General features: G+C 46.6%; 1 protein-coding gene across 10 annotated transcripts in view; it reads right to left on the reverse strand.

Moving 5' to 3' along the window:
* The window catches only part of mctp1b (multiple C2 domains, transmembrane 1b), a 106,997-nt gene that overhangs the window by 20,614 nt on the left and 73,040 nt on the right, over nucleotides 1-13,343 (reverse strand). For all 10 annotated transcript variants that reach the window (XM_035390489.1, XM_035390490.1, XM_035390492.1 and 7 more), the window contains one exon: nucleotides 6,074-6,193. In XM_035390489.1, the coding sequence (XP_035246380.1) occupies nucleotides 6,074-6,193 (120 nt within the window). The remainder of the gene's footprint in view (nucleotides 1-6,073; nucleotides 6,194-13,343) is intronic.

Genomic DNA, 13,343 nt, shown 5'->3' on the forward strand with positions numbered 1-13,343 from the left:
GTTCGGGGGGCTTTATCATGGTGATGGAGACGGCACTGGGATCACACGCACGCACTGATCGTTTGCCCAGCCTGTACTGTCATTTCAATAGCAGCTTATGAGGATCAGCGGTCTCGGGAAAGGGGCTTGTTTTAGCCTGGATGAAAGCGGGTCTCTTCAGTCACACTGAAACCACAGGGATGGAGGATGGAGAGAGAGACAGAGAGAGAGAGAGAGATACAAAGAGAGAGAGAGTGAGATAGAGAGAGAGAGAGAGAGAGAGAGAGAGAGAGATACAGAGAGAGAGAGAGAGAGAGAGAGAGAGAGAGAGAGAGAGAGAGATACAGAGAGAGAGAGAGAGAGAGAGAGAGGGAGAGAGAGAGAACTGGACAGTCAGGAGACGTGTAGAGGGATGGGATCAAGGTCCCAAGGGCATTCACACCACCTGAGAACACCTCAGGTCACGTCCACTGCCATGGGCACGCCAAAGCGATGAGGTCACATGACCTTCGGCACCAAACGAACGCCACGTAGCCCGAGCCGATACACGCTGCACATTCACTTCTGTTCAGAATGAGCTTTTTCTGTAACCCTGCCACGAATCTGGAAAATCTTTACTTAGCAAACAAAAGCTTTTTTTTCCCCTCTTTTTTGTGTGTGTGCGTGTGTGTGTGTGTGTGCGTGTGTGTGTGTGTGTGGGGGTAGTGCAGCTGGCGTAAGCCTCTTATGTAAATGCAGATTTCTTGCGGAGCAGAGAGAGTTCAGGGGCAGTGTCGTGCCACGCGCGCCCGGAGCGAGCGCCAGCTCCCTCCTCGCCGTGGAAACCATCAGAAGCGCGGAGAGGTCCGGTCTAAGGCTAACTGGAGCGCCGCGGCGCAGCAGGGACCGCTATGTGGCAGCTCCCCCCGAGGAGACAGGTCGGCACAGGACGCACACTGCCACTCCAAAGGAAAAAGAAAAAGAAAAGCAAAAGAAAGCAGGGGGGGAAAAAAAGAGAAACGGCATTTTTCTGCCTGAATATTTCCTACTTGTATTTAGGACACAACAGGCTAACGCTATCTGAACAGTCCTTATACCCACCAAGATGCTCCCATGATGCTTTTCACTAAAGGTACGAGTGCAGTGGCTGTCCTCTGATTGGTGATTTCTATGCAGCTCAATGTAATCATCCAATCAGTGGCCTCACACTGATTGTGTAAAACCTTGTGTGCTGAAATGGAAATGCAATTCAAAAATTCCAACTGCCATAAATTAAATGCGATTATTGAACTTTGGTTTGGGGGCCACAACAGCAATTTCTCAGTTTTGTTCACTGAAAAAAAGTGTATTCTAAAATTAGACTGGACACTGAGATATGTGTTCTATGAGAAAGTGCGACTTCAAATGGACTGAATGTTAATTATACGCCCCCCCCCCTCCCCATCTTGCCCTTTAAGGTTGAATGGAGCCATAAATTCCTCATAACTGGCTTTAATTGCACCCTCTGCACTGAAAAAGACACCATTAGTCGTCTACTGTATGAGAGTAGATGCTCTGCACCTGCACAACATGTGGAGCGCATCGGACCCAGACAGCGGCTGGCCAAGGGCAGCTCTGAGGCCTAGCGGCACGTCTTTCCCACCAACCCAGCCAGAGAGCGACCTATCTGCCCCAGGGGGCACTGGGTACAGCAGAGCAACTTAAAACACCCCTACCCCGATCTCTGGGAGCCATGGAGGTCTCACAAAAGACATGCAAGCAGCCATGTTAAAAAATAACCCTCAACGTTTAAACGTTTAAAAACCAGATTCTAGGTTCTTGAATATGGAGGTGACACAGAGCAGGTTCTTCAGCTTCACAGATGGTCCATAGCTTCACAGAGCCGGTTCCACAGCTTCACAGATGGTCCATAGCTTCACAGAGCCAGTTCCATAGCTTCACAGAGCCGGTTCCATAGCTTCACAGAGCCGGTTCCATAGCTTCACAGAGCCGGTTCCATAGCTTCACAGAGCCGGTTCCATAGCTTCACAGAGCCGGTTCCATAGCTTCATAGAGCCGGGTTCCATAGCTTCACAGAGCCGGGTTCCATAGCTTCACAGAGCCGGTTCCATAGCTTCATAGAGCCGGTTCCACAGCTTCATAGAGCCGGTTCCACAGCTTCACAGAGCCGGTTCCATAGCTTCACAGAGCCGGTTCCATAGCTTCACAGAGCCGGTTCCATAGCTTCATAGAGCCGGGTTCCATAGCTTCACAGAGCCGGTTCCATAGCTTCATAGAGCCGGTTCCATAGCTTCATAGAGCCGGTTCCACAGCTTCACAGAGCCGGTTCCATAGCTTCACAGAGCCGGTTCCATAGCTTCATAGAGCCGGTTCCATAGCTTCATAGAGCCGGTTCCATAGCTTCATAGAGCCGGTTCCATAGCTTCATAGAGCCGGTTCCATAGCTTCACAGAGCAGGCTCCATAGCTTCACAGAGCAGGCTCCATAGCTTCATAGAGCCGGTTCCATAGCTTCACAGAGCAGGCTCCATAGCTTCATAGAGCCAGTTCCATAGCTTCACAGAGCCAGTTCCATAGCTTCATAGAGCCGGTTCCATAGCTTCACAGAGCAGGCTCCATAGCTTCACAGAACCGGCTCTACAGAAGCACAGAGCAGGCTCCAGGTTTCAGAGGAAAAATGAGAGTTGAGGGCCTTGATGAAAGCAGGGTGAAGTTTAGGCTCCTCACCCCAAAAGACCTTTCATTGGCACACACTGCGTATGAGAGAACAATGGAGACAGACAGAACAGACGCAGGCTTTTCCTGAAAAGCCCTGGATACGAGGGGGCGGTCCCCCGGGACCGGGGCTTTCCGCCGGCCCGACCGCACGGCGAGGAGCGCGGCGCTGTCAGAGAGCAGCTCTCCGCACGGCGCTCCGGGGGGGGGGGGGCGCGGACGGAAGGCGGCCAGGGCACGGAGGCCCGGCGCACCGGATCAGACTTCGCGGCATCCCAGGGACCCGCCGCCCCGCTGAAGAGCAAGAATGCGAAACCGCTTCCCGCCACAAGCCCCGCCGCACAATGGAGGCGTCTCTGAGAGCGAGCAGGGAGACGGCCCTGCCATTGGAGGAGGGGCGGGGGGAACGTAATGCAATTTACGTCCTCCGCCATCCCCATGTGTGCACATGCTAATATCGGGATGTTTTACAGACCAGACGAACAGCCTGGGGGATTGAGAAGAATTTTGCTCCTCTCTCTCTCTCTCTCTCTCTCGCTCTCTCGCTCTCTCGCTCTCTCTAAAGAGAAAGCGGTTGGGACCCGAGTTCACTCCCAGCTGGGCAGCGGCAGACCGTGAGGTGGGGGGACACCATTCCTGCTTGGAGTCACAGTCTGCGCCTTCTCTTTGGGTATTTCTGAGTTCTCACTCTCAGCCGCTCGGAGAGGAAGCCGCTCCTGCGCATATCTGATCCAAACCCTGCAAGTTCACGCTCCTCGAACGTGTCAGTCCCACACGCGTGCTTCACACCAGGCTGCAGACCTGCATCGATTCCACCTAGCGAAGAGCGCGCTCTGTGCCCGTCGTTATCTATCTGCGGACCTGTTACTAAAACAACAGAAATGAATGCGACTTATCTTATAGGGATCAGCGAGGAATTCTTTAATTGCTCAGGGAACTAAGATTTAACGAGCTGTCTGTGCTCCCGGTGCTCCTCTCTGCCGTTCAGGAGAGGGACGTCTCAGCTCCCCCTCCCCAACACGTCATTTAATTACTGAGAAGAACAAGCCTCCATGTCAGACGCTGCAGCGAATGCGCAGCAGACTCCGGTGCTTTGTGCACCGCGCCGAGCAGCGCAGCCACCCTCTAACCGCTCGGCTGTTGCGTTCGCGGTCGCGGTCGCAGTGGGGGGGGGGTGAGGACGGCACGGAGGCATGCCCACCGTGTCTGCCCGTGTGGCACACTTAAGACCAGTAAGGACTGAACGTTTCTTCACACCTCAGGTCCAGTGCGAACCTGTACGTCTCCTGAAATGGAACAGCGTCACCAGCTCTGAATCTCACACAGCGTGAGCTCGTGCTAAACCGAGCCTGGTAGAGGGCAGGCTCATCGTCCCCTCGGGCTCCAATATGCTTTCTTACGGTTGGTTTAGCTCGTTTTAATATCCTCCTGTGAACTGAGGAAACCCCTCCCCGAGAAAAAGCAGAACGTGTCAGCGCGGTCATAAACGGCACTACTTAAAATAAATATAAATCAATTTTTAAAAGGGTTGAAAGTACAGATTTGGGTCTTATTTTTTCTTTTTACAAACTGTGTCTCCTCCTACAGGCAGGAGTGAGAACTGCGACGTGGTGACAGGTGACGGTGAGCGTTCGTACTGAATGACCCTTCGTGCTCAGACGCTGTAAGAGCCTGAACGCACAGACGGAGCGTGTGGGTGCCGGCAGACTGCGTCCACGAGCCCGTGACAGGAAACGGCCAGCCGGAGGTCCTCAGACCGGCGCCCGGAACGCGGCGCGTTCTCTCTGTCACAGCCTCCGCGCCGAAGACGCGTCACGCTGCGCTGTCAGAGCCCCCCCGGGCCGCCGTCGGGCCGACCTCGCCGGGACGTGCGGAATCAGGGGCCGTCGGCGCCGGGGCGCGGCGCACGCCTTCTGCGGACCAGAGGGCGCCCAATTAAAATGCCTCGCGCGCCGAATCCGCGGCCCGAGGACTCCGAGCCGCTCGTTCCTTTCGAATGCGCTCATCCGCTGTCCGCGCGCAACATTCCTACGCTCGCACCGGGAAGAACGCGGGTCACTGCGAGAACCGCTTCGGCATCTGCCGCTCGGCTAGAGTCCCCGCGTCTCGATTATCACGAGATGATTTCCATTCACGTTTCATAAAGGTTTCTCATCGTAATTCAAACAGCCAAACGTTATTTTTCTTACACTGGTCGCATTACACAAAACAGAACCCGATTCCTTACCTGTCAGAATCATAAATCAATTCCTTTCTGAAAAATAAGCTTTAGAAATAACAAGCGGACCAAAATGCCTGCTTGTGGTGAAGGTACAGGGTGGCAGAGGGTGATGTTAGGAAACTGGGCTTTCAACTCAGCTGGGCCTCTGTCACTGTACTCTTGTACAATGTACTCTTGAGCAAGATGCTTCACCTGAACTGCTTCAGTAAAATATTCAGCTGTTTTAAGTGGTTTATATATAATTGAAAAAATACATTAAAAAAAAAAAGTTACTCTGGGCAAAAGTGTATGTAACATAACTTCCTAGAAATCATCATGATTTAACTTGTACTTGTTATGGTGGAGCTTCACTATTCATGTTTATTTAACCAACTGGTTCATGATTTAAACTGTAGTGCACTGTAGCACTTATCAGACAAGATATTATTGGAAAAGGGGCACATCCCACATTATCCCTTTATTTTCCCAGTGAGTAATTTGAATTTCACACATTTTAGCAGCTAATTATTCAACATGTTGAGAGCCTATCAAAGAAAATAAAGTGAAAACAATCAAATCTAATATCCAACCAATATTCTATCAGCTGAGTCATCCAGTGAAGTATGTCCTAATATAACAGCCTTCTCTGATAAAATAAAAAATACATGAAACAGAATTGATAAAAAAAGGACTGTTGACAGTAACTATAAAAATACTGTCAGAAAAAAAGAAATCAGAAAGAAATGCATTTCTTTAGGACTCAAACATATGAACAGAGATATGGTAGACTACTGTGCTATAGCATCTGAACTTGGAATTATAAAGAACAGTTTCAATGGTATTTTGTCCAACTGACAGCATGCCCAAAGACTGACAAAACAATAGAATATTCAGCTACATTGTGGAACGTACCGAAGACAAAAATACTAGTGTACATTGGTATGCGTTATTCTTATAAAATAATTCACAAAAAAAGAATGATCCTTAAAAATGCATTGTCAGGATTTTACAAGCCAACAGATGAACTAGTGGTTAAGTAATCATGAATTCTCTGATATAAAGCACTGTGCAATTTCAATTCAGCAACTAATTATATGGCAAAAAAAATGAGGGGCATTCATTTCACGAAGAACGTATGCACTGTTCCGTGGGGTGTCGTGTTCTTGGGCCACTGTGACAGGTCAGTGTGAGGGTCACTCACCACATCGCCCTGCCCGGTATCCTTCCCTGAGGCGATGAGAAAGTAGTTCCAGGCCAGCAGCAGAAGCAGACTCAGTGGAATCATGTAGAGCTCGAAGTTCCACACAACCAGGAGAAAGAGCTGCCGGGCAGAGAGGCAGATTCAGAGTCAGTATCATGAAGACCGTCTCCACGCTCAGTCACTTCTGAGCAAATCAAACAGATGAAATCATACAAGCACATTAAATGGCCATAAAAAAGATTTTAGATTAATATTAATAACGAGAACAGTATATCTTGTAGGGACATAATGTGTAAGCAATCAGCACAGTAAAACCAGTAGAAGAAATATATAATATGCATGTTTGTGTGTGTGTGTATTTAATATTATAAGAAAAATAAACAGGGTGAGATCATGTGTCCATCTGCTTTATTTAGAATTTATCACTGATTTGATGCCGCTGTCCAGTAATTCATATTTTTCAATTGTCATTCCTGTTCCCTTGTTTAACGCCAAAGGAACACAATGTACATCTACTGTTATAATTGACATTATACAGCACTCAGAGAAATCATAACAGAAATTTGTCACATCATGTTCCCCAGTCACACACAGTCCCTAATTATCGGCACATGTCAATGTAACTTTCCGAATTTGTATTCTAACCTTTGACCTGTTGCACAAGATTAAAAACAGAAAGGAACATTCCTGCGCCCTGTGCACTGTTTGAGAGGGTGTATATATATATTTATTTATAGTTTTAAATATATTATGTATGAATTAGTACATAGTCAAAGCTGAACAGAATGTGCTCTCTGCCGTGTCCGCTGGCTCTAGCTATGTGGCCAGTTTGCTGTTCCTACACTTGCTAATGCCGCGCACAAATCCGCCACGTGAGTCAGGTCAGGTGCGGGGGGGACGGCAGGGGGTGGGCAGGGGGGCTGGGGGCGGGACCGAGAGCCCCCCCGCACACGGGCGGGACGAGGGCTAAGCGAACCGATCCGTCCCGGGCAGACGCCCGCGCCCCTCCGGCCAGTGTGGGGCTTTGATCGGCTTCCCGCCGTCGGCCACCGCGGCGCTCCGGGCTGGTGGGAGGTAACGCTCCCGCGCTCGCTCCGCAGCTGACCGGCTCTCCGCCGAAAATACACCCCCCTCTCCTGCTCCCCACAAACGCCTCGCCCTGCCACCGTCCCAACACACACCGCACCGAGGGTCTCTGTTAAATCTGTGGCGCGTGTGTGTGTCTGCTCCAGTGATTAAGAGTCATCCTTTGGTTGTTCTGATCCACGTGCCTTCAGAATTACATTTGCATTTAAACATGATGAAGAGGAAATCAGGAAGTGAAGTGAGCGTCTTTTTCTTTCGCTTCATGATTATGACGCTGGAATAAAGCCTCATACACGTGGAAAACCAATAAAAATACAACCAGAACCCATCATTTTGCAATATACTATATATCATATGCACTTAAGGATTTTAAAATATACACAAGGGTGGCAGTAGTAATTACACCATTAAATGAACAAAATAAAGTTTTACTTGTATGTGTTAATGTGTACATTAAAGAGTACAGATTTGCTATGTTCATGTCCCTCCTTTTAAGTTAGAATTGTGAGTAAAAGCATTAGTTTTGAAATGCATTACACAATAAATTCCCCACAATAGAATACACAAGAGTAGCCCTTTAATATTATCTTTAATATTATCTTTAATAATATCTTTCACAATGCATAAAATAATCAGGAAATGAAGGGTAAATGCTTTAACTAATATTTTTTTTTTACCCCTTAAAAATAAAAAAACTGAACATCTTAGAACTCAAAAATATTATAGTATTTTACCACAAGTTAAATTAAATTCTTTAAAGATTTAAAGAAAAAAATACTTAAATACTCTACATTAATATTGCACAATTATGCCCTCCAGTTTAAACTGGATGGAAATATGCAGGTAACACACTTAATTTAAAGCCACACATTTCTGCAGTGAATATGTTCAAATAATTTAAACTTTACACATATAGACCAACCTTACCGCACATTACTACTGCTACAACAATTAACTAAAATAAGGGTCATTATCATCTTCACAACTATATCCACCAACACCAGGACCATTATCTTCATCATCATTATCATCACAATATGCACACAACATTCTAAATGCCATTTTGTTAGCTCATTTTAATGCAGGAAATTTATGTTATGTTCCAAAAAATCTATTTTATAAGACTCAATAAATACTATTAAAAGTACATCTATGACAAATATTTAGAAATCTATATCTCAAGCAAAGTCAGTCACACATTTCTCTGTCTATTGTTCTACAGAACTAAAAATCCTGACAAAAAAAGTGTGAAGAAGTATAACAAAGTTACTAAACCAACTATAACAAAGTTAATTTGCACAAAATTCACTATGTAAGTTTACTTTCTAGCCAATATGAAATTGCTTAATTCGAAAAAAGTCCAAACTGTACACGCACGCAGAAACAAATAAATCCATGCAAATATAAAACAGTGTGTGTGTGTGTGCGTGCGCGTACGTGTGCACATAAACAACCCAGAGTCATAAATAAAACATAAAAAATGAATTAGGGAGTGTGTTTGCATAACGCTCCAAGGTAAATATTTCACTCTACAGTGTGTCCAGTCCCTGCTCCTGCCAAGCCAGCCACGCATTCCTATGAAAGATTTTTAATAAAGCCCCATTCAGGGATATGGGGAATAATCTTCAATAATTCATCTCTATTTACAAACACAGGCATTAGCAGCCTAGGGCCTACCTGCCCACTCCAGCACGTCTGAAACCCCGCGCCCACACACACGCTGCCCTTTAGGGGGATATCAGCGCTTTCCACAGTGTCTAGCAGCGCTTACACGACACACAGCACTTCCCCAAAACACTCCAACGTACCCCCCTCACGCTTAAGTTTCCCAAATGGGGAAAGAAAAAAAATATATATATATTTTAAACTTAACGAGTAAACAGCAATGCTTCTGACTATTAACGCAGCGGAAAAAAATATATACCGAAAAATTAAGTTGCGAGTTCATCCAGAGCTACGAGGAAAAATGTTTAAATTATAGCTAGAAGAAAGTTGCAATTAAATGCAATTAAAATGTGATTGCATTTTTTGTTGTTTTGCCTCATTTGGCTGATGTCAAACTCTCCAGGTTTCCCTTAAAATAATTCCATGCACTCGTTATGCTTACAATATGGCTAATACACATTTATAAAGGATATGTATAATTTGACCATTTAAATTTGTGCCTGCCAATTGCAATTTCATTTCATTTGGGATAAGTTCATTTGTGCAATGTCCAATTACAGTTACCCGAGTTGCAAAGGACTATCCAAACTCAGTGCCTCTCGTTTACGCTCCTGTACGCTTGGACTGCAGACCTCCTCCATCAGAGAATGTCTTTATCTGGATCTGCTCCTGGGGTACCTCGGCCCCGTCGGGGCCCCTCTCCTTTGCCCCCTGCAGGTTTTGTTATTCTCCAGGAGGGCCCCGGGCCGCGGGTGATTGACAGGTTTTAGAACCTGGGACCCCCGGCCACCAGGTGTGACCCCCGGCCCTTTGGCGCACCCCTCGGAAGAGGACCCGACCCCTCCGGGCAGGGAGAAAGGAGGGAGAGAAAGGGAGACGTGACGGGAGAAAAAAAGGGTTCCAGTCCAGAGAGCCTTTGGAAAACATGCGGACACACTGTCATATCGCGGTCAGAGCGCGGTCAGGGCGCGGTCAGGGCGCGGTCAGGTAGAGGGACACAACAGCGGGCGCCGACTTTCCAGCACCTTCCGTTGCCGGCTGATTTTCCGTAAAACGGCAGAGACGCCGCCCCACTTCGCCCCTCTTTTGACGTCCCTGCGCCACGGCAACTTGTCCCGACCTGGCCATCCCTATGCCGTGCACTGGATACTGTGTTAATTATACAGCACCAGGAACACCTGACAAACTACCATGATTTATATCAGGGATTAAGTTTGGCAAACTGGCTTGGCTGCAAAAAATATTAGCCTTTAAAAAATTTTTTTTAAAAAACTATAAAAATATATTTATTTTAAATAAATATATACATTTTAAAGTATGTTTTTATTTTTAAAAAAAGGTTAATTTAAAAAGATGAAGCAGAAAGAAAACAATTTAGAATTTTGTCAAATTTGACTAAACTGTTTATTAACGATTTATAACTTATTAACGTAAAACACTTAAATTGACAATGAGTGACGCAGAAAAAAAGTGCTAATTTGCAGGAAAAATGACGCAAAGCGAATAAACTAATTTATGCACCTGTCTCTCTGTCATATATATTTTCACTGATGCATTTACATTCTCACTGATGTCCTTATTTACGGGTTTCGGTTCTGTCTAATCCGACAGGACTGCATCTGTAACGGGGCATAGATTCCTTTCTAGAGTAAAAGCAGCTTAAACCTGTGGCAGCAAATGCTCAATAACGGTCATATAAGGGAAATACTCTGGTTTAAATTAGCAGGCTGCGTCATAGTTATTACTGTTAAAATACCCACTCAGTAGCCTGAAATACACAATGTTCCAGCCATATTATCACAAGCAAAAATTATCATCCGCAAATTCAGTAAATAACTAAGTAGCAAATCAGATAAAATCACATAATTGTCAGTTCGTGTGAAAATTCAAACATGACAGCTACAACGGCACTATTAGAACAATAAGCAAAAATTTCTGGGGCAATTCCTGACACATTAAACCTGTGTCACAAATAATTACATTTTAATATCACATTTTACTGCAACAATTTATATAAAAGGAATGTTTACTATATATAATATTTCTATATTTTATTGATGTTTTTCAAGGCAGACACTTTTAAAACAGTTAATTTGTTGTTCTTCATTTAATAGGAAAGAACTGAAGATAAACAGTTTAACTATGCTCAGTAATAGAGAACTCATTTTCTGAAATACACTGGTAATTAAAGTGTCAAATTGATTTAATTGAATTATGAATAAACAAGTACAACAGCACTTATTGCATCCATCTGCTACTGTTAGTCTTTTTGTTTGGGCTTAATAAATACTTAAAGGCTTCCCAAAAAAAGTTATCTAAACACATACACACAAATACTAAATTAAATTTTGGATGTAAATTGGAATTTGGGGCTAGCACAGTCCAAAACTAAATAACTGCAAATTTAAATGTGCAAATCATCTGTTGCGTTCCAAACCACAATTCCAAACCACATTCTTCAGAACCGCTCTCAGAAAGTAAGTCTACTAACGCTGCTCGCTGAGCTGCCCAAGATACACTGCAAGCCCATTCATTTGTTGGTGCAGCAGTGACCCCTTCTGGCCGTTTAGAGATATGCAACCAACGTTTGGCAAACACACAACTGCCGCTACCTAAACACAGTGATACATTTATTCCTTTCCAATTTAACTTGGAAACAAAGCTCTTCCACATGCTCGGATAGCATGATAAATAATGCATTCGCATCAGCGCGATCGTTAAAAAGGCGAAACCGCAGCGCAGCTCCTTGTCTGGTTTTCATTTCGGCCTACCCTGGGCTCGCTCGCTGCTTTGTGCCGGCTACAATGCCCCCGGTGCAGGTCCCCACCTCTGGCCCGGGTGGGTAAGAGCACCCGGGTTCACGCAGAGGTCCCCCTCCGCGCGAGACCGGGCTCTCCACTCGGAGGGGGGCCCGCGGGTCAGCGTCTGAATGATGCATGCGCGACCCCCAGCTATCCCTCTCCCCTGAACCCGAGCCGCGCCGCGGCCGACGGGCGCTCCGGTTTCCTGAAAAAGGAGAGCTCTCCTCGCCCGGCCTCTCCTGCCGACAGGACCCCCGCTTCGCCGCAGATCAAAGCCTTCGTATCGTTATCCCCCCCCCCCACCCTCCACCCCGCCACCCCTCGCCTCCACCCGACAAAAACACTGGCTTCGCCCCGCTCCCTCCCCACCCCATCCTGACAACAGGCGGCCTGTTTGCGCCCGCTTCAGATAAAGTTACGGCTAATTTGTTTGGCGGAAAGGCAACGGGGTCCGCGCTCCCGGCGGCGGCGGCGGGGGCGAGGGCGGGGCCGTTCCGGCTGATTGGGTCGCGCGGGTAAGCTCGGCGCCGGCCCGTGACGGAAACGCGCGGGCGTGGTGGGCCCGTCCCCGTCCAGGCCGGTTCTCTTTGGGAACGGAGGAAGTGACGCCAAGGTTGCCAGAACCTGGATTGTATCCTCTTGCGGCCTATTCATGAGTCAGCCTTTCTTTTTAAATCCCCCATAACAGACACACGCTCATTACATTTTTACTCTGAAGCCTGCTGAACACTGTAGATGGAAGTCTTTGTTCGTAAATCAGGAAACGAGAGCACGGAGCCTATGTGCCAGTACATAATTGTCCCTGTGCTTGCATTGACTTTTTACGCGGCAAATCTAGTCTACACTTGGACGTCTGCTCCGCTTTTCCTACACTGAAACTTCCCCCATGACTCCAATGCACGTTTTTACTCTGAAACTGCCCCCATTCATTTTTCTTACTCTCTACTTTTGAAATAAAACCCCTCAATCTGGCCACCCTGAGAGGAGCGGCCCTTGCGGTGGTCCAGTGCACAGATGCATGGATAACGGGGAGTTCTAGAGCAGCAGACCCGTCGGCACAGTCGTGAGCGCCACACCCTGCTTACGGCAGACGAGGGAACATTGTCTGTCGAATTCACTGAGGCTTTAATTTCAACATTTTTTCAGACATGCTTATCTCGAGCGACGTATCGTTCTGTGTAGCTGGACATTTTCATGAAGCAATTCAGGTTAAGTGTTTTCCTCAAGGGCACAACGGCAGCGCCCCAACTGGAAATCAACCCACAACCAACATTTTCACCACAGACACTCACTCAGCACACTCAGACAGAGGACACATTTAAAAGGCTACATTATCTACAAAAACATCTTCATTAATTGCAGCGCATAGTTAAAAAAGCGCAAAGTGCCAAAAAAAGTAATCGTTTTACACCGGGGGATCTGAACACACGCTGAATTCAAAAACGCCATAGCTGAGCATCTCACTCGTTCACCTGCGTCACAATGACTGCTGTGTCTTCAGCGTGTTGGGAAGTTAGAATAATATCCAGCGGACGGCTGTGCTTTAAAATCCTGCCGAAGGTGCTGGAGGCGTTCTCTCAGCCAAGTTTTGAGGGCTACCTTCCCTGCAATGAAAACTCTTTTTTTTCTTTTCCCTGTAACTTAAACAAGTAAATGTATCTGATTAATTTATATATTGCCTCAGGCCTAGTTTAAGAGGCCAGATATTTTTAAGTTAA

The sequence above is a fragment of the Anguilla anguilla genome, chromosome 14, assembly GCF_013347855.1.
Source record: "Anguilla anguilla isolate fAngAng1 chromosome 14, fAngAng1.pri, whole genome shotgun sequence".
Lineage (NCBI taxonomy): Eukaryota > Metazoa > Chordata > Actinopteri > Anguilliformes > Anguillidae > Anguilla > Anguilla anguilla.